The sequence below is a fragment of the Gigantopelta aegis genome, chromosome 9, assembly GCF_016097555.1.
Source record: "Gigantopelta aegis isolate Gae_Host chromosome 9, Gae_host_genome, whole genome shotgun sequence".
NCBI lineage: Eukaryota > Metazoa > Mollusca > Gastropoda > Neomphalida > Peltospiridae > Gigantopelta > Gigantopelta aegis.
Genome location: NC_054707.1, coordinates 41,168,460 through 41,190,579, shown reverse-complemented (window position 1 = coordinate 41,190,579; position 22,120 = coordinate 41,168,460). Strand labels below are relative to the sequence as shown.

At 34.7% G+C, this 22,120-nt stretch overlaps 2 protein-coding genes across 2 annotated transcripts in view; one reads left to right on the top strand and one right to left on the bottom strand.

The window, feature by feature from the left end:
- LOC121380574 (lipoxygenase homology domain-containing protein 1-like) overlaps positions 1-22,120 on the top strand; it is a 114,328-nt gene that overhangs the window by 19,180 nt on the left and 73,028 nt on the right. The window contains exons 8-11 of the mRNA XM_041509452.1: positions 16,979-17,111; positions 19,801-20,190; positions 20,994-21,241; positions 21,675-21,810. Coding sequence (XP_041365386.1) covers positions 16,979-17,111; positions 19,801-20,190; positions 20,994-21,241; positions 21,675-21,810 — 907 coding nt within the window. The remainder of the gene's footprint in view (positions 1-16,978; positions 17,112-19,800; positions 20,191-20,993; positions 21,242-21,674; positions 21,811-22,120) is intronic.
- LOC121380575 lies at positions 1,362-9,941 on the bottom strand. The gene is made up of 2 exons (XM_041509453.1): positions 7,014-9,941; positions 1,362-4,728 (listed from the first exon to the last, which is right to left on the bottom strand). Exons 1-2 carry the CDS (start codon positions 9,268-9,270, stop codon positions 4,628-4,630), a joined length of 2,358 nt encoding a protein of 785 aa, XP_041365387.1. The 5' UTR covers positions 9,271-9,941; the 3' UTR covers positions 1,362-4,627.

Genomic DNA, 22,120 nt, shown 5'->3' with positions numbered 1-22,120 from the left:
CACTTTCAGATTTGCGGTGGCATTGCCGATTGCTGCCGCAAATTTCGAGGACTGAACCAGAGCATCCACATTATTTTCCTTCCTGTAACATACCATTCTTTGATATTCTATAGTCATATAAAAATGTATTAATTCATCATGATTGACATAATATTGGAATTCTTCCTGAAGTGATATCTCTAAAGGTGATACAAGAATTAGAGCCAATAGGGTTTATTGGTATCATTTTGGGGAATAAGGCTCATAGTAATTTTTAGCAAGGAATACATATCTAAGGTTAGTAAGTAGGTGATAACATTAAAGTAGTGGTAGGTTTTGAGTATCATCACCCTTTTCCTGACCCTACCCTAAAATAATCATTTTAGAAATACGGTTGACACAAGATAAGCCAATCTATTACAACCCAGTGCTACTTTAGCATTAAGCAGTCCTTGTCTATGACATTTGTCATACCTATGGTAATGTTAAATAGCATTTTAGAAAACATTTAATGATTGTTAACCTTGAAGTTGAAAAGTTTACCATTGGTAATACATACATTGCAGTGCCTCAAGTTTTGTAATGCAATATTTCAGTTTTAGAAAAGTGTTTTATCTATCTTTTTTTTTTAATGTTAATAAAAGTTTTAGAATATATACAATTACACAATCATGTTTACAGCTATTTTATAGAGGAATCCAAATAACTGAATATATTTTATGTAGTTTGTTTATTAAAATCAGTGGAACAGAAATGTTTAAACCCCCCCCCCCCCCCCAAATTAAAAATACTTCTCTTTGATTATTTTTAGAAATTGTATTTCATTTCCCTGTTGCTGTTGAAGAATACTTTCCTAAAATCAAATACATGTGTATAGTAACATGTTGTAATTATTGTAATCCGGTGGTGTGGTAGTTAACCTATAGGACATGTACCGTGATGTTTGTCTTGTCGCAATCAGCATCTTTTGTATGAGGTACTCATATTGTATGGCATCGCCTTAACAGGGTATTACAGAACATGGCAGACAACATGTTTGTTATATCAAGGCAATTGACCAGATAAATGTTGATAGTGAAAACGGCAGTTTTATTAAAATAGTTGTGTTTGTATTTTGCATCTGGAAGCAATATTATAAGATGGAGATGCCATCATGCAGCTTTTATAGTACTCTAGTAAAAATATTTATAAACATGTACACAGATGTCTGACTTAAGGTTGTAAAGACATATTGCCTTCATTAAAGAATAATAAAATTAAAGCTTGTGCCACCAACAATATTAACTAGGAATAAGTAAACAGAATTTATTACTAAAATCCTTCTTTATATGTGGACCAACAAAAATATAAGTGACTATATTAAACATAAAAAAAACATGTAGCATGCTATAGCCCAATTGGTTGGGTGAGTTTATTTGTTAACATTTTTAAAGTTAGGTTAACTTTACATACATATATTAATTAGTTAGTACACATTTTGCTTTATCACATGCCTTTACCATTAGTTTTATCAGTCAAGTATTTGACACAGACCTGATGGAACAATATCTAGAGTGGGTGGGGGCATAATCTCTAGTGGAGTGGGTAGGGGCACAATCTAAGTCGTCGGCACAAGGCATACTTTTATTTTTATTTACATAGTCAGGGCTTCTGCCAGAGGGTACGAAGGGTCAGATTGTGTACCCTAAAATCACGGAAATTAATGGATACATTTTTATAATTTTTAGAAAGATTATAGTAATAGAACTGCTTTTTAAAATTTGTCAAAGTACATGAAATGCAGTGTCCAATTTCAAAAGATTTTAAACTCATAACAACATAGTAGATGCAGTTATGATCTGTTTAGTTTTTATTACGTACACTCAAATTATTTTTTGGCAGAAAGCCTGAGAATAGATTTTCGCACTGCTCCTCCTCCCCTCCCCCCAAGTTCCTACTGGCCTGTTTGACAGCATATTGGTGGGTGCTAGTGTTTCATATACTGATTTGTAGAGGGGTTTTTTTCTGTTGTCTCTTCTGTACCAGTACTGGTAGCTGGAAGTGTTAACAGCTCTGGGAAGGTGTCTTATAAACAATGAAGCTGTCACTTCACAGCATACAGACTTGTAAAACCTCTAATAAATCTCCTGTACATGTTTGAGTTTACCCAGTATGTGTTCAATTACTGGCTATCATTCTTGGCATCTTGACATGTTGCTTATAGCTCTGTGTGTCCCTGCTACTTTTATCTTTTATTGATAAGCTTTTCTTATAATCACCAGTGGTTGGGGTTTTTTGTTTCAGTTTTTTTCGTCACTTTTTCAAATTTTATTGCACTTGTTGGCAGCTATTAATTCTGTTATTTCTAACTCTCTTTGCCTTGGTTTTACTGCCTTGCATCAACCACCTGTTAAAACACTTTATAGGTTGTTGTTTTTTTCAGGGGGGGGGGAGGGGGGGGGGGGGCGCTTTCATTGTTAAAAGAAAGAAAAAAATCCACACCTGAATCAATGATTAATCATCCAGATAGACTTCATGCTTCCCTTTGTAATCTGTTTAATACTGGACATATTATATATAAGATTGTATTTTTATACACCACCACACAATACATTTACATTCAGATCTTTGCTAACTTTTAAGGCAATGAACATGATACGAGGGCCTCGTATGAGAATATTAGCCAAAGGAATAGCTGATTGACAAGACAAATATTACAATTTCATCAATTACTATGCAATTGGTTATTCTCATGGCTATTCTTGTATGGGGCACTTGTATCATGTGGCATCACCTTTAGAACAGAATATCAAACAAGGACTCATAAGACAGTCATTTTACTGGTACTGTCTTAATAATTTGGAAGAATAGTAAGAAGGCCTCTTAAAACAACTGACTACAAATTAGTACAGGCCTGGTGCTTATAAAATGTTTAGAGTCTTGAGACTATAATGGAGTCTGAGATAGTAATGTCATGGCAACACGATACAAATTGCATGCATGTGATGTCATTTGAGTTTGAGTCTGGACTTAAAAAGTTTTATAAGCATGGGCCCAGGATTGTTTGTACTTTATTAGATGAATTGGCAGAATAGTCAAATAGCCTTCTTAATTATACAGGTGGCTGTTTCACCAGTACCAGTACTTTATATTCAGCTAGAGTGTACCCTCTAGAGGTTCTGAACATGCTTGTTATCGTATCAGCACTGTTGTATTTCATCAACTAGGACACTGATTCACACACAATTCATCATTCTCTGTGGCATTGCTAAAGTCTTCAAAAGTCAGTCTTATTTCCACAAACTCATTCTTGAATATTATAACATAAAACCCTATGCTTCTGATGTCCTCCTCCTGTCATCACACCTGTCCACAACAGTTAGATATCAGTTGTAGTGATCACATAATGTCTGGAAGCTTCGGCTATCAGATGTTAGGCATGGGTTGCTGCCAAATGAACATGTACTAAAACAAATTATTTTAAATTTTAAATATAATACCTTAATTAGTCACTTTTTTTTTTTTTTTTTTTTTTTAATGTATCTTTGTTCACTTGAATAACATTGTTTCACTGTTTCCCACCATTCTGTTATTGTTTGTTTTGTTTTTCCCTTTCTCAGTACTTTTACAGTTTTGAATATGTTGTAATATGTGTTTCTCAACTTAATGAGCAGAATGAAAATAGTTCACGTTCATTCCAAACTTATGCAGGGTTTAAGATCCAAAATATTAGCAAATTTTTTTTTTTAAATCTAGCAAAATTGATTCAACATTTAGTTAAATATAACCAAATTTAGCGCCTTTAAGGATTTTTTTTTTTTTTTTTTTTTCGAAATAATTGTTTTGGCAAATTAATATTTACCAGATTTTACTTTAATTTGGATTTGACGATTTGAAACTCTCAAAAGGTGTTTGGGTCGTAGAAACGAACTCCCTCAGTGGACCCATTCTCTGATGGGTTTTTTTTTTTTACCTCATCACAACCAATGCCCTACAACTGGTATATCAGGTTGTGGTATGTCTTTTGGAAAGTTCAAATAAAAGATCCTTTGCTACTAATGCAAAACATGTTGTGGGTTTTCTCGAAAGACCACCCAGTGGTAAAGCGATTGCCTGATACACATTTGGTCTAGGATCAATCCCTGTCAGTGGTCCCATATGGACTATTTCTCATTCTTGCCAGTGCACCACAAATAGTGTATCAAAGGCTGTGTAATGTGCTATCCTGTCTGGTATGGTGCATATAAAACATCCCTTGCTGCTATGAAAAAAATACAGTGAATTTACTCTGAAGACCATGTGTCAGAATTAGCAAATGTTTGTCATCCAGTAGCAGATCATTAATTAATCAAATGTGCTCTAGTGGTGTCATTAAACAAAACAAACTTTTAAACTTTTTGATTTGAGGAACAACAGCTGATGCCCTGAACATGGTATAATCTTTATCATATTGGCACAACTTTAACTTGTTACCTAAACTATATTGGGTATGGTAAAGTATACACTCCTTTTAGTGTAACTTGAACTGTTTCTCTTATGGATAGTTCGGATGTCGTTAACCCACACAGAGACTGAATTCTTTGACAACACATTGTAAATTGTTATTGCTGCGTCACCTTGAATAGAGCTGTCTGCATCAAACATTGGATGCAAGTATTTATCGTTATGTTCAAGGTATGCTCATTCCACACTCGTACCAAGATGGTGAAGGTCGCAAGAAGTTTAGAAGTGTTGGTTTTGGCTCCTGTCCCCAGTTATCTCGTACAAACCCTGCAAGAAGACATTACAATAATTGCATATAACTGAAAGTCTCTGCTAGATGCAGAACATGCATATATATGGTATTCAACATTTGTAGAAACTCATTCTCGATATTGTGGCCTTGAATACATATAATGGTTAGTCTTGCAAAAGTACATAAATACAAGTTTAACATTAATTTGTAAAATACTGGCAATTAAAATTAAAATTTAACCATATGACAATTTGAATTCAAGTAATTCTATTGAGTATTGTTTAGTGTTTATATATACTCTTAAAAAAAAGTAGGGGAATTTAAAATGTAAATGCCATTACCAATTATTGAAACAGAGATCAGCTTTCAAAAATGACTGCCTAGGAAAGAATGTTCATGGCTACACAACCTAACATCCAAACACAGCCACAAATGTGCACATGCAACACGCAGTAGTCCCGTACACATGGGTAGGGAGTAATTCGTGATATTGTCACTTGATAAATCTCTTAGAGTGATAACTACTGTTAGTTTTGCTAAATCTCATGATCATTAACCTTTGTTCTTTGGATGTTATGCATTGATTGTCTTTGAATTAGTGATGCAGCATCTACAACATGAAGAATGCTTTTGGACTATTGGCATGCTTCAAACTGGTAGAATTCAGCCTGATGTAGCCAATATGTTCTATGTTTCGCTATCTGTGATCTGCAGACTATGGAACGGATACCAGCAGACACAAAATGTTTATGATCGACCCCATTCAGGGCATCCCAGGTCAACCACATGAGTCCAGGATTGATTTATCAGAACCCAGGTTCTATGAAATCAAGCTCAAACAGCAACTCAAATCGCTGCACAGTTACACCAGGCTACTGGGGTCCGAGTGACGGGTCAGATGATTAGAAATCATCTACATGCAGCTATCTGCATGCTCGGCGACCACGTGATGTGACACTAACGAATCGCCACATGGTAAACAGGTGCCAATGGCGTACCCAGTTTTGAAACTGGGGGGAATCATCGATGGTCTGTTTCAAGCTGACAATGCTTTGGCCACCATGCACATATTGTTAATGACTACCTTCAGCAGCCAAATGTTACAGAATGCCATGGCCAGCAATGAGCCCTGACCTTTCCCCCATGGAGCACGTCTGGGACATGATCGGGAGACCTGTACAGCGATATCAATGGCCACTGGCTACTTTAGCTGAACTTGGCCAGGCGCTGCAAGAGGAGTGGGATAGACTTCCTCAAAACATCATTGGGATATTGATATGTAGCATGTTACATTGAATAAACGAATGTTTGACAAATCGTTGGGGTATTACTTCACATGTCGTCCCTATCTTGTTTCAAGGTCATTTGCCGCCATACAGTCTGCTGCCAACATGAAATGTTGGTTGTCATTTCTTCCCAATACCTTCTTTATTATCATGCATCTATTCCTAGACAATGATACCTCTTGATACTTCTTTAATTGGTTGTTACTTCCTATATTCCCTTACTTTTTTTTTTAAAAGAGTATATGTAAATTGGGGTGGTCAGGGATAGCTTTATATTAAACATTTCATTATAACACTAAAATGGTTAAATTTGAAATACAACATGTCTGATAGTAGTATAATTTATTTCTTGAGAATTTGGTGTACTGATAATTTGTTTTGTAATTTTTACTTAATTTACGATGGCATACGAAACTTAATTGTTTCAGTTTATTTAATTATTCAGTTAAGTTGAAGGGACTGTTCTGATTGTACTGCCATTGTAACATGTTTTTGACTACGAGAGCAGTTTCAACAACTAAAATTACACAGGAAATACATTTTCCTGTATTAAATGTTGGTGTCTGTATATATAATGTATTTCTTGTTACCCTAATGTTTGAAGCAGCCCAAACTGTAATATACCTCTGAAAAGAATTATATTAGGAAGTAAAATGAAATTTAAGCTGATACAAACATCAGGGCGATCATAAAGAAATTAGATATACAGAAACTGATATTCTAAACAATAAACTGTATTTAATGTGTAACTTTAAATAGTTGTTAAAAAGGATTTATTATTTGGAAATATGTTAAAATGGCTGAAAACTCTGTATAGTTCCTTTAAGTCTTAAGGTAGATTCAGTGAAACCTGCCTAAACCAAACCCTGAACACACCGAAATCCTGTCAAAACAAGCCAAGTTTCATTGTCCCAAATTTTTAAAGTTCTAAATCGTTACCATCTAAACATCAGATCTTGTCTAAATCGGACAGAATTAGTCACTAGTGTGATCTGGTTTAGACAGGTTTCACTGTATAACTAAATATACATTACCTTCAACGCTTTTCATGAACATTCCTGGTGGACTAACGGTTATTGACGTTGATACTACTGCTCCAATAAACTCACAGTGGTCTTCTCCTAGACCACTAGAATCTCCAATATTTAAGAATTTTTCATCAATGCTCTTTGCAAGCAGAATCTTGTAGCGTGCATTGGTACACAACACCACACCCACTATTCTACCCACTCTGTAGTGAGTTTTCTTTATGTACTGTTTGCCAAAGCAGTCCGTCTGAGTGGTGTCATATAAAAAGTTGTATTCCACCCACGAATCCGTGGAACTGAGTTTCATTTCAAGCTGTATGCTTGTCAGTAAGAGTGTGGTCTCATTGTTCTTCAACTCCAGTTTGTGATTGTCGTTCGCTAGTGTTTTGTGTATTTGCTTCCATCTTGAATTCTGCTGTTGAAGTCTGTCTACCTTTGTCTTCAGCGACTCAACATCCTGTGATATTTTACTATTTTTGCTTTTTACCCGCCTCTCAAGGTCGGTGTGGTCGAGATTGAGGATGACATAATTGTCGTCCAGGTTACGAATTGTGGCATTAATTAGTTGCAGTCGACTCTGGAGCCGCGTGTTGTAGTCTTGCATTTTCTGGTTGAATTTTAATGACACATTCTGGAACATTCTTTCTGTCTTTTGTTGAAACTGCTCTGATGCCTCTGTTAATTTTTCCTTGATTTTAAAATAGTCAATTTTACTTTCATTGCGATAGTGTTGAACTGTTTGCTGTAATATTCTATACAGCTGATCCAATTTTCTGAGTATTTTGCTATGTTCATCCACCTTTTCCATAATGAATTCATTATTCATGACTTCTGATGAGCTCATGTTTGTTTTTATTTCATCGACAGTTCTTTGTAATCCATGTATCACTTCGGCCATGCTGAAGAAGTCTTGCATACTCTGTGTAATTGATGATACCTCCAGCTTCAAACCATCAACCTTTTCTTCCACATCTTTGAGATCTACTGAGTGACTTTCTGCCAAGTTTTTCAATTCTTTGTCCTGGCTGCCCATGGAGCCATCCAACCATTCCTTTTGTTTCTTCATCAGACTCTCAACTTCATCCATTTGTGCATGAAGCATCTTTGAGACTTCATTTTTGACCAGTTTTTCTATTTCCTCAGAGAAAATGTCTGTACGGATGGCATTATCTACAGACTGATCATTTTGTTCTAAGTTAAGATGGTCAACTTGTCTTTCTGCATCAGTCTTTGAAATTCTTGCATTTGGAATTTGAGTCATCTCAGTCAGCATCTTGTCCTCTGGGGCATTTGTACCAGTTGATGTGTTATCCCCATCTTCCTGTGCACTGATGACATCCATGACTGTGACATATTCAACAGCAGAATTTTGATCTGTCGTCGAGGTCCATTTTTCTGTAACATTTTCAACAACTGAAGTCTCAAACGTTGTACTGTTTTCGCTGGTTTCATTATCATTATTTACTTTTGTACTTGTCAACTGTGTTAATGTTATGTTTTTGATCATTTTTCTTACTTTGGATGCTATGTCATCACCAACATTGTTCATCTTGTTGCGGATTTTGTCAAAGTCTTTCCAAAGTTCACTCGACTTGCTGTTTGGTTTTCTTTCATCAAACCTGTTTCTTTTCAAATCCTCATCAGAACTTGACCCCGAGTATGACTGATCACTGCGCGGGATCATGTTCAGCAGATCATAATCAGTTAAGTCATTTCTTATCGTGTTGTCAAGTTCCTGTGTGAAATTCTCCAAGTATTTTTCAACTTCGGCTCTCACAACAGGCTGTATGGCTTCCACCATGTTCTTGTGGTAAACTGTATCTTTAATGTCATCATGCTTACCATTTGCTTTCCAAGAATCACCATTCTTAATCATCAAACCTGGACCTTTATACAACTTAACTTCAAGATTTTCAAGTTTCTCTTGTAAAATATGGTAATTTTCTTTGGCATCAAAGGCATTTATTTTATTCTCCAAAGCTTGGAGTTTGTTGTAATTCAACTGTCTCTCCTTGTCTAGCTGATTCTGTAGATCAACCACTTGTTGCTTGTATATATGAAGCTTGGTTTCCATTGAATTTAAGTGGCGCTTGACTTTTACATCCATATCACAAGAACTTTTCATTTTATCTCTAGGAACAATAAAACTAAGCACACAGTTTTCTTCCTTGTTAATCACAGGCGCTGACATAGCAAGCGACAAGTGTTTGACATTAAATAACAAAACTAATGTGTAAAATACGATTCCATATCTGAATTCCATTTTGAAAAATAACAGACTGTGTGAAACTGGTTCTTATTCGTTCAACTGTTAACACTGAATATATATTTGTTCACTCTTTATAAGCGGCAATGTTTTTCCATCCGAAAACAATTGACTCCTTTTTCCTGTTTATGACTGGGTTTTTTGCACTTAAAAACCATCTGGCACCTAGCTAGCTTTAGTATAGTTACTTTACTTATTTTGATAAGAAATTGCCACTATAGATAAAAAAATGTAAATATTGCTTACCAGTTATTAAATCTGTGTTTTCTGCTAGAATTCCTGTCTTTTTATCAATATGATAATTTGCCAACTTGTGAAAAACTGTATTTACAGCTTGACAGAAAATCACTTTGATATGATATCAAACTATCTATTTTCCTGCTTTCTTTTGTAATAACCCACTTGGTAAACACATTTCCATAGTTGTTCTGACTGTAGAAAACACTGATTCATGTGGTGTGTTTCGTAATACAGAAGTCGGTGCATGGTTGTTTGATGTCACTACTACCACGGTAGCCAACTTGAGAAAGAAATGCCCGCAGTGATATGCTTCATGGCTTATGTTAGGAGCTAAAGATTGGCTCTGTAGTGATAGCTGTAGAACTTTTGGCAGAATGCTGTCTTCAAGTTTTATTTCCTATGTGACCCAGTATGCTTTTTCCTTGGAATAGATTACTGAAAAAGATGTTAAAGGAACATAAACAGGAACATATAGCATGCATGTATATTGGAGTAAACAGAGCAATAGATTGTAAACTGTGTTTAAAATGGGATACAACTTGGTACTAGATCTTCCATCTGGGGTACAAGTGGTTGTGGGTTCAAGTCTAGTCACCTCACCATCCAGTGATCAATTTCTGTTTACTGGGATCAAGCTCATATGTGTATAATTCTGAGCAGTAGTAGTATCTTAGTTTGACTATGTTGCAAAGTATATATAAAACTTTATTAACTTTTTTTTTCAAAGGTCTTGTTTGCTTTGATCCAGTTTCACAATGTTCAAGTTAAAGTTTGTTTTTGTTTAATGATACCACTAGAGCACATTGATAGTTTCAAAATGATTACATGTACAATGTATCTTTAGTCAGAGTTGGGTGAAACAATGTTTTCTGTGAAGATTATGGATTAACTTAAATATGTTAGGATTATATCAATATTATTATGTCAGTATTATCAGTATTATTTAATAATATGTTAGTATTTTATCAGTATTATTTTGTTATTTATTATTATTCATCTACATATAGTTTTAATTTTATACAGATTTGTATTTTTATCACAAATATTAGTTCTCTTTGTTGGGTTTTGAAAAAAAACCCACTTATATACTAAATATTAGTGATATAAAAGATCAAGCAGAATGGACTTGGAATTGATGCAACTGGGAAGAATTATTATTAATTTTTATCTCATTTCAACCAATTTTCACCTTCATTTAAAACAATATTTAAATTTCCCAAATGGAGGCAATAGCACCTGATTGTATACATTAAAAACTCTACATATAACTTCCAGGGAACATTTTGTACCTAAAATTTTATTTAGCGACAGTTGGTGATTAGTTGAAACATTTAGTACCAACTACTATTTAACATTTTAGAATTGTGTAGTGAACTCTGAAATTTGCATAGTGAATCATGACACTATACTGCACAAAATCTTTCCAGCTCGCCACTCCCACAAAACATGTTTTGAAAGAGAATTCAAATTTTATATATTTGTACAATTACACTCAAATAGAGTTATATTATACCTTGTGTTTTAACTCTTATTGTACCTTTGGGGCGGGACGTAGCCCAGTGGTAAAGAAATTGCTTGATGCGCTTTCAGTTTGGGATCGATCCCCGTCGGTGGGCCCATTGGGCTATTTCTCATTCCAGCCAGTGCACCTGTTTTGGGGATTGTGCATATAAAAGATCCCTTGCTACTAAGGGAAACATATAGCTGTTTTCCTATCTAAGACTATATGTCAAAATTACCAAATGTTTGACATCCAATAGCTGATGATTAATAAATCAGTGTCGTTAAATAAAACAAACAAACTTATTGTATCTTTAACACTTACACCCCAGTTGAAAAACATTATGTTTTGGTGTGCCCTTCCCAGTGTTGCATAGTACATGTTTAATTTAAACTATATAAAGTGTCAGAACTAGTTCTGTGGAATGAATGCCACATGTAACAATACCTCAATAGTGCCCCCAGTGTAGCAGTGAATGAGTGTGTTATGTTAGAAATAAATGGGCAGTAATTGTTGACATGGCTTGTCATCTTGAGGGTGAATGCAGAAGGCCATCTTGATAACATTGTATTGCCTTATTTGCCACTAGCATTTTATAATGAAAACAGGGTTTAAGTTGTCATTTTCCAAATTGCCAAATGTGATTTAAAATTGATAATTTTAAAACTGTGTGTTGTTTGTATATATATAGCTATTTTGAAAAATAATTATGTTTTGCTAAATGTTACTTAAATTTCCCTATAGATTTTCTGATCAAATTTGTCAAATTGCTATTAATTTTTGTCGTCCATCTTAAACCTTATCAAAGACTGTGGTATGTACTGGCCTGTCTAGGAAATTGCATGTAACAAAATAACACGTAGGAGTAGCCTATTTGGTGGCAGTGCTTTTTCTTTCCTATTGTAAAGTATGTTTTCTTTAAGAAGAAAAAAGAAAAGGAAATGAAAGATAACATTATGTGAACATTAGAGCCATTATCGCTAGCTAATTGATACTGAAAGTAGATAGTTAAGCTATACATCATGTGTTCGGAGCAAACACAGCAAGCCAACACCTATAAAGATAAGATGTTTTTGTTACGGCTGCGTGGTTTACCTTGATGTTTTTGTATGTGTGTGATAAGCATTATAGAGGTGTAAGGATGGGTGTGCAGCAAACCCATGCCAATCATAAACACTCTCTTTTCTAAGATAACAAATAGGTTTCAGATTTTTGAAGCTATCTTAGCACTGCGATATTGTAAAACCTTGTAGTAACCTATGACATCACAATGACGTATGCCATAGCCTACGATGGTATTATGATATCGTAGTGCTAAGATAGCTTTGCAAATATGGGTTCAGGGATCTGATAGATTGCACAGAGTTTGGGGTATACATATACCATAAAGATTAAAGCTCAAGGAAAATAAAACTTGTTTTGGTTTCCTGGTATATATACAGTTTAAACAGAGTTTAAAGTGGACAGATATTGATAGCAGTTTGGTAAATTTTGTTTCATACTGAGTAACTTAATTTAATTAAATTGTGTTACCCAATCAAAATGTTGCACAATTTAAAGGCTCTTTTAGTATGCTAATATGTATTTTATTGACATTTGGCTGAATTTATTATAAAATATAAATACATGTATATTCTCTGAACTCAACTTCATTTTATATTTCAATTTTGTAACCAAAACATGCATCCAAAGTGAAAGAAGAACAAAATAGCCCACAAATTAATCATGAATTAATAGGTATTTCTGAAATTATTATAAAGATTTTTACACCTGATAAAAGAAAAAAACAAAAACATTTTACTTACCAGCAGAAGATCCCACAATTTGCCTCTGTATATAAGTTGGATAGACAAAGCAAACTTCTGTGCATTTAATCCTACTTCAGTGGAATTGGATTTTTTTATGTAAAATCTGATTCCGCAGATCCTTGTAACAGATGTACATACTTTATAATTACCACTTAACAAGGCAAGGGAGAAAATTATTTTGTTTCTGGTCAGTTTTCAATCTACTCCTGGTAAGTTTTCAATCTACTCCAAACTATGATAGCAAAAGAATGACAGTTGTGACATTATAATATAAATCTCATTACATTACTTCTTAAACATTTCACTTAAATGACTCTGTCTTATTTGTTTCTCTAAATATATCACTATATCTGCAGTTAGAAATATAATGCCATTTTCCTATGACACAAAATTCTGTTTTCATGCTTCTACCATGATTTCAGAAGAAATAATACAAATGTCTTATGTTACCAAGTTCTGTTTATTTGTTTTTGCCTATAGTTCCATTGGATACAGCTTAAGTTCCGGATCTACGTAGAGGTCTCTACGTAGAAGTCGCTCATTAAGGTTTAAACATTTCCCCATTTCTCAAGAGACTTGTAGTGGTGGTATCCTCCAAACGCAGCCAATTCACACACATTTGGCTAGTGCAGTGTGTGAATACTTGATCTCGAGTAACAATCATGTGACCAGTCAAATGATCTTGATCTGTTAAATTTAGTCTTTATAATTATGAAACCCTTGCTACTAATGGAAAATGTAGTGGGTATCCTCTCAAAGACTATATGTCAAAAATTACCAAATGTTTGACATCAATACCCGATGATTAAAAAAAAAAAAAAAAAAATCAATGTGCTCTAGTGGTGTCTTTAAACAAAACAAACTTTACTTTACTTTTTAGAATTATGATATTGACTTAAAATATTATTTGAGGTGGGCTGTAGCTCAGTTGGTAGAGATACTTGAGTCCATGGGATTGAACCCGCTTGGTGGACATATTCACTGAATGGGGTTTTCCCTGTCCTAACCTGTGTCCCATGACTGTTATATATTAATAGGTTTGGTATATGTTTTCTTATCTATGAGAAAGTACAATGAAACCTGTCTAAACCGGATCATGTCTGGGACCTAATTTTTATCTGATTTAGACAGGATCCGGTGTTTAAAGGGTCGCTTTTTATAATTTAGAACATTTGAGATCATAAAATATGGCTGGTTTTGACAGGATTCCAATTTGTTCAGGGTCCGGTTTAGACAGGTTTCACTGTACATATAAAAGATCCCTTGCTGCTAATGGGAAAATGTAGCAGTATGTCAGAATTGTCAAATGTTTGACACTAAGGCTGAGCCATGGATATTCCAAGCAAGGAAATGTATTTGGTATGTAATTTTAGTTGTTATAAAGTCTCTTATTAGTCGGAAGCATGTTTAAATGGCAATAAACTCAAGACAGTCTCTTTAAGTGGACATGACCACAACAATATTTATCATCATTCACAAACTGCTGTATTTCATTATTATTTACTAATTATAGCCCTAATACCATGGTATGAGTAATGACTGACATTCCAGGCTGTATTTCTTAACAAGGTTCCGATGGGAATTTTACTGCTCATTTACAATCTCACAACTAATGTATTGTTGTGGTTGGCATGTTCTGGATTGTAACCACATACAGTAGATTCGTGTACACAGACATATTATTTAAATGTGTGATAAATGTTCACAGTCATCAAAATAAGCATAGTATATGGTAACTCATGTATAGGTTACCACAAAAGACAGACCTTGTAATCTATGGGTTACAACATTTATGAAGTTAAATTTTTATTATTATATACTATAAGTGTACTATAAAATCCAGTAGTAAATACACTGATACTTTGTTATTCATATCACTGTTGCAGTGTCCTCGTTGTACTTGTACTGATATTTGTATGTTTATTTGATAAAAAAACACAATTGATCAAAAGCTAGGGATGTAGATGTTGTTTAAATAACATTTGGTCAAGAATGACATCCTGTTCTCGACTTTCTTGACATGTGGTAACCTCCCAGTAACCTGGACAACTTATTTCAATGCCTGAGTTCAGTATCTTAGTTTGTTAGATTGTAGAAGGAGAGCAATATCTGTGACACCTCTGACACATTTAAAACTATCTGGTGAATAACATGGTTATTTCGACCTTTGTTAAAAAAAAAAAAAGAGAGATAAAGGCTATTCCTACCAAATAGTTACAATGGATCTTTTATGTCCATTTTTCCATAGGCAGGACAGTACATACCACTGCCTTTCATGTACTAGTCATGGGACACTGATTAGGACTTGGGGAAAAACCGAAGTTCATTCTATAACCAGGTTGTGTGTGTGTGTCTTGTTTGTGTGTGTGTGTGTCTTTGTTTGTGTGTGTGTGTGTGTCTTGTTTGTGTGTGTGTGTCTTGTTTGTGTGTGTGTGTCTTTGTTTGTGTGTGTGTGTGTGTCTTGTTTGTGTGTGTGTGTCTTTGTTTGTGTGTGTGTCTTGTTTGTGTGTGTGTGTCTTTGTTTGTGTGTGTGTGTGTGTGTCTTGTTTGTGTGTGTGTGTCTTGTTTATGTGTGTGTGTCTTGTTTATGTGTGTGTGTGTCTTGTATTTGTGTCTTTGTTTGTGTGTCTTTTGTGTGTGTGTGTCTTGTGTGTGTGTGTGTGTGTGTGTGTGTTTGTATGTGTCTTTTGTGTATGTCTTGTGTGTGTGTATGTGTATCTTGTTTGTGTGTGTATGTGTTTTGTGTTTGTATGTGTTTGTGTGTATCTTGTTTGTGTGTGTGTGTTTGTGTCTTTTGTGTATGTGTCTTGTTTGTGTGTATGTGTATCTTGTTTGTGTGTATATGTGTCTTGTGTTTGTATGTGTGTTTGTGTGTATCGTGTGTGTGTGTGTGTGTGTGTGTGTGTGTGTGTGTGTGTGATTTTCATGAATATAACAGAATATTGTAAACTGATGTGAATATATTCTGTAATGTGATTGGATAATTGCATTGTTTTGTGGGAATCAAAAAAATAATAATGCCAAAGTTTGATCGACAGGCCAAGTTAACTGTTCCGGGTATACAGTTAAATTGTAGCCAGGTATTTCTTTCAAGGAATACAAGACATTCATTTGCTAATACAGAGAAACCTGTCTAAACCGGACCCTGAACAAACTGGAATCCTGTCATAACCGGCAAAATTTCATGTTCTCGAACTTTCTAAACTCTAAAACGTTACTTCTGTGTTAAATAACAAAGATATTGACTTCCATTGCCATTGAATTTATGGAATTCATTTTTGTACACAATATTTAGTCAAATGTGTGTACATAGTTGATTGGACTAGAGTGCAGAAAGATCCTTGCAAAGTGTAGCATCAGGTAAGTATAAAGAAGGTGGTCGACTGTATAATTCATAAGAGGAGAAGCAGTCAGACGGATCAGAAACTGTTAAACCAGCCGTGTGTGTTATGTTGTAGCTAGTAGTGAAGAGGAGGCAGAAGATGAATCTTATATCATAACTGACAAGCACTTCTTAAATATTTTAATATTAGTTCTCTCTATATGTCAGTTTTTGTGTCTGTCAGTTTGGTTTCTTGTTGCTATATACTTATCTATGAAAATTTGTGTCTGTGTTGTTTAAACGACACCACTAGAGCACATTGATTAATTAATTATCAGCTATTGGATGTCAAATATTTGGTAACTCTGACACATAGTCATCAGAGGAAATCTGCTACATTTTTCCTAATGCAGCAAGGGCTCTTTTATATGCACTTTCCCACAGACAGGAAAGTACATACCATGGCCTTTGACCAGTTGTGGTGCACTGGTTTAAACGAGAAAAAACAAAACAATCCAGGCCTAGCTCTGGGTGAGAAAAACATTTCACCAAATTATCTATTAAACTTCAAAAATTGCAAAAATCGATACTTATTTTCTGAAAAATGTCAATTATTACATGAAATTATTTGGCCAAATTAAAATAAAATTCGCCAACTACTTTAAAAATTCGCAATTGGCAAAATTGGCGAGTGCCAGAGCTAGCCCTGCAATCAGTGAAATGGATCAACCGAGGTGGTTTGATCCTGCGATGCAAACACCTCAAGTGAGCACTCAACCGACTGATCTAAATCCTGCCCCGTCACCCATGAAATACTTCTTTTTTTTTGTCCAGATCATCATTGACGACATTGATATGAAGACGGTGTATGTGTTTCCGTGTGAACGCTGGCTTGCTGACGACGAGGATGATGGACAAATAGCGAGAGAACTCGCTGTGAACGTTGGACCGATGGAAGCTGCACCAGGTACACTGACAGACATAACTTAATTTCTGCTCCTTCATTATAAGTTACTGCCATCAAATTGGCCAAGGCTTAGAAACAGGTTTTAGTTAATTGCTGTGTGAACTACACAATTTTTAAAACATTAAACAGTAATTGCTAATCAATTTTTTAATCGGCTAGAAAAGTTGCTGTTCAAAATTGGACACCCACACAGAGTGAGTTTTTAAAGCTCTGTGGAGTGGTATTAAACGCAAGTCTTCATTAAGGTGTCCAGACATTAACTGCATGCTATTTGTGTGGACAAGACTTTATTAAAGACTTCAGTGTAAAGTTTAAAGCTGCTGACCCTATATTTATCAGATGTTGTGAAATACGTTTGGCCATTACAGTTTTTTGACAATTTACTTACACATTGCTTACAACCTTTTGCTAAATGTAGTGAAACCCCACAAAACTGGGTCCTCTGTGAACTTGAATTCCCTTAATTGGAATATATAAATATAAGTACAGAACATAACCTCTCTAAACCAGGGCCCAGTTTCACAAAACATCGTAAGTCTAGTTTTGCATGTAAATGTAAATCTACGACTAAACCACAATTCTTATTACTGTTACAGTACAACAACTATAGTTAGAAGTACACATAATTCATTTCCTTTTGTCCTTAAAAAGCTCCAATCTTCTGAATTAATGTAATTTTCTGCGTGAAGCAGACGCCAAACACTTGTAAACATATGGCCAATATAACTGCTAGTCGCAGACGTAAACTTACGATGTTTTGTGAAATTGGCCCCAAATTCTATACCATGGACGTTAAAATATGTCTGGTTTTGATGGAATTCAGGTTTCAGGTTTTTAAAATGCATTATTAGGAGAGGGGCAAATAATCTGATTTTGCATTATGTAATTGTTGAACGTACCTCTAATATAACATTGTAGTTTAGAATTTATAGGTTTGTTGCTGTTCTAATTTCTAAAAATGTTTGAATGTTTTATTTCATGGCTGCAGATCAAGGTAATTCATAGAGAAAAACAAAAAAATGCTTTATACGTTAAAAGTTTAGTCTTCAGTAGTAGAACCATCAGCTGATATAATGTAGTTTAGAATGTTAAGTTTGTTGGCTTGTTTGTGAGGATAGCTTTGAATATGGCTTCATAATTAATGTAAAGTTGTTAAATAGATGTACATGTATAAATAAGTAAATAAATCAATTTTACATTAGAATTGTTATAATTAACAGCACAATTTAGCTTAGTTATATATTAATGATGGAACCAGATTTGGGTTATTTTTAGTTTTGTTGTCAATGAGTATATATATATATATATATATACTGTTTGTTTTTTGTTGTTTTTTAATTTTAATAATGAATTTAATAATTATGGGGTTAAATTTAAAATGGATGTAAAAAAATAAAAATCATGAATGGATGCTTTTTGTAACTTGTTTGTTATTGATATTGCTGAATTGTGTGCTAAATGGCTTATAGAATAGTTCCTATGGCAACAAAGAAAAACTGAGTTAGCTGTATATTGTATTTGTATTGTTTTACTAGACCTGACTGAGGATGAACTTGGTAATTTAATTGTTGTTCAAAACACAACTCACGTCACTGAGTTAAGACAATGACAGTGTTCTCCATGTAACTGTTATTCACGTGCATGTGCGTATTATAGTTTCCATAAACAGAGAAACCATTCAGAGAATTTATATGCATCAGCTATTTAAAACAAATTTTACTGTCGATTTGTAAGTTTTTAGAATGTATTTTTAATTACCGGTCCAGTATTAATAAAACAATTAGCTATTAACTGGCATTAGCTTTACTGTGCACTGTTTTCACATGTTAATATAAGTGTAATTTTTTAACGTAAGCCAGAAATAATGCATGTATTAATAAATAAAGTGACAGACACATGCATAAAAGAAAATATTTTGTATTTAAAAAACAGAATGATAGAAAAAACATATATGTCATACACTTTACAGTTCATTCACTTGCTTGGCAGTACCACTCTATTTTTTTATTTTTTTTTATTGAAAATTAAATAAATATATGCAAAATTCACAGCTTAGCTAACATATCATATTTTGCTTATAAATAGATTAAAATGTATCATTCATTAAGCAATAAACACAGACAAATATAAACAGAGATGGTTGAGTTTTAATAAATTCACACATTTTCTTTTTTTTTTTTTTTTATCAGTGTGGTACTACTGGTAATAGTTTTATGATTTAAGGTGTTTTTCGACACCGAATATTTTATTTAATTTTGGACACTATTCAGCTGGATCATTTAAACATGGCAGATTTCTTTTTTTAAGTTAACCTTTTGAGAAAAGTAATTACTCTTATCATTACTGTATGATTTTCTTAACTGTAACTTTAAACTTAACCCATTTTCTTTCTTGGGGAGGCCCTCCCCCAATACCCCCTGTTGACTGTGGTTGCCTTCAATTCCATAGTGCTATACCTAAATATTTCTTTCTAGCAGAAACATTGCAGCCCTCTATGTTAACTTTTCCATCTGGGAGAAGATGGTGCCAACTACCATTTTTTATATAGATATTTTTAAATAGTTTATTCGCCCAATAAAAAAATTTGGTTGCAATATAGAAATCTGCCAAAAATATTTGGGTATGACCCCATACCCGTTTTACCCTTTGGCAGAAACCCTAGCACTGTACTATTACTGATCATTTGCAGGCATTCCATACATTATAACCGTCAAGACGGGTGACAAACAGAATGCAGGAACGGATGCAAATGTCTTCCTGGAGATGATAGGTTCGGGGAAGAGCCATGAGACCAGTGGGAAGATCTGGTTGAGGGATGGAAGCTTTGTGCGTGACAAGGCCGACAAGTTTGAGATCGACGTCGGCAGAATGCTCAGCCCGTTGTCCCGTCTTGACATCGGCCACGACAACAGTGGGGTGGCGTCAGGCTGGTTCCTCGACTCGGTGACAGTGTATTGTCCCAGCGCGGGGATAGAACAGTTCTTCCCTCACGGAAAATGGCTGGCCACTGATGAAGGTGACGAGGTTGTACAGGTCTCCCTGTACGAGCAGAAAGCCATGAGGAAAAAGAAGGAAAAGAGTAAGGTGTTTTCTGTCTTTGTTAGATAACATTAATCCCTGTCTGTGGGCCTATTAGGCTATTTCTCGTCCCAGCCAGTGCATCATGACCGGTATATATAAAAAACTGAGGTATGTGCTATCCTGTCTGTGGGATGGTACATATAAAGGATCCCATGCTACTAAAGGAAAAATGTAGTGGGTTTCCTCTATAAGATTATATGTAAAAATTACCAAATCTTTGACATTCAGTAGTCGATGATTTATAAATCAGTGTGCTCTAATGGTGTCGTTAAGCAAAACATACTTTAACTTGGGATTTACACAGGAGGTTCTTAACTGGGTAGCATAGGGGTGCATAGGGTGGTGGTACATATGTCATTTCTGATTGTCACAAGATGATTCAGAGAAGGAAAGGAAAGGAATATTATGTTGATTAATCTGGTAACTTTACAAAGTGTTACCCTTACAGTATGCAAACTTTCATTATTATTATCTACCTATTCATTTGCTAGTTAATCCGAGAACTTTTCAGTAACTCTTCGTATAAACAGGTTGGAATACCTGTAGGTGTTAAATTAGAAAAAAAGAAAAAGAACTGGCTCATTGACTGAGAGCATAGAGTGCAAGGCAGAAGGTAAAAAAAGTTAAAAACTATTTATTTAGATTTTTTCCACTACAATAGCCAGGATTGATTTTTTTTTTTTTGTGTGGAGTTGTATATTTTTAAAAAGCTTTATCAAACCATTTTATCAATGGGACCATTCACACATATATTAAATCGCTTGAACGTGTTTCATCAGTTGTTTTCTTTTTTACCTCCAGAAAACACTTGGTTTGTGTGGGTGTTCACGAGTGACATCAAGGGAGCTGGGACCAATGCCAATGTTCAGATAGCTGTGTATGGTGACAAAGGTAAATCTGATGACATCGCACTGGACAATAAAGGTGATCCGTTTGAACACGGCCACATGGACAGATTCAAGATCAACATGACGGAGATCGGAAACCCATACAAGCTCCGTGTATGGCATGACAACAGCGGCATGCTTGCTGGCTGGCATCTAGACAAGGTCAGCACAATTAACTTTCATATAGTATTATCCATATAGGTTATATTGAAAAAATTGTTTTTTTTATATTATGTAAATATGGTATGAGTCTCTTTAACAGTGTCAAAAGTAAAGCTGGAGTTTTTTTGTGTTTTTTTCAAACTTGACTTTAAAATGTATATATCAGGTTTATAATATAAAATATTAAAGACAATTTGTTTTTACATAAAAATTATAGCCATTTAAAACTAATATAGTTAGTAACAGAAGTATGAACTGCAGAACAATTTGTACACTTTGGTATGAAATATAGTAAATAAAGCAATTTTGCAGTTCATTCTTCTGGAAACCTAAATATTCCATCAAATTAAATATTTGTTTAATATTGTATATTATGAATTAATAGGGATGTAAAACGTTTCTTTAATTTTATGGATTTTTTGTTTTTCATCAGATTGAGATGGAGAACATGTCAACTAAAGAGAGGTTTCGTTTCCCATGTAAACGGTGGCTGGCTGAAGATGAAGATGACCATGAGATTGTGCGTGAATTACCAGCTGAGGGCCCTGGCATAAAGAAACCTCTACCAGGTACACAATACACGGATTGATTCCCGTTTGTGGGCCCATTAGGTATTTCTCATTCCAGCCAGTGCACCATGACTGATATATCGAAGGCCGTGGTATATACTACCCTGTGTGTGGGATGGTGCATATAAAAGATTCCTTGCTACTAATCGAAAAGAGTAGTCCATGAAGTGGCGACAGCGGGTTTCCTCTCTCATTATCTTTGTGGTCCTTCACCATATTTTTGACGTCATATAACCGTAAATAAAAATGTGTTGAGTGCATCGTTAAATAAAACGTTTTCTCTTTCTTTTTGTCCGCATTTGCTTAAATA

Bases quoted from the DNA above. Each gene is read 5' to 3' on its own strand.
- LOC121380575 (XM_041509453.1), bottom strand. From the start codon at position 9,270: ATGGAATTCAGATATGGAATCGTATTTTACACATTAGTTTTGTTATTT. The intron at 4,729-7,013 runs GTAATGTATATT...GTCTTCTTGCAG, and splicing joins GTTCATGAAAAGCGTTGAAG to GGTTTGTACGAGATAACTGG.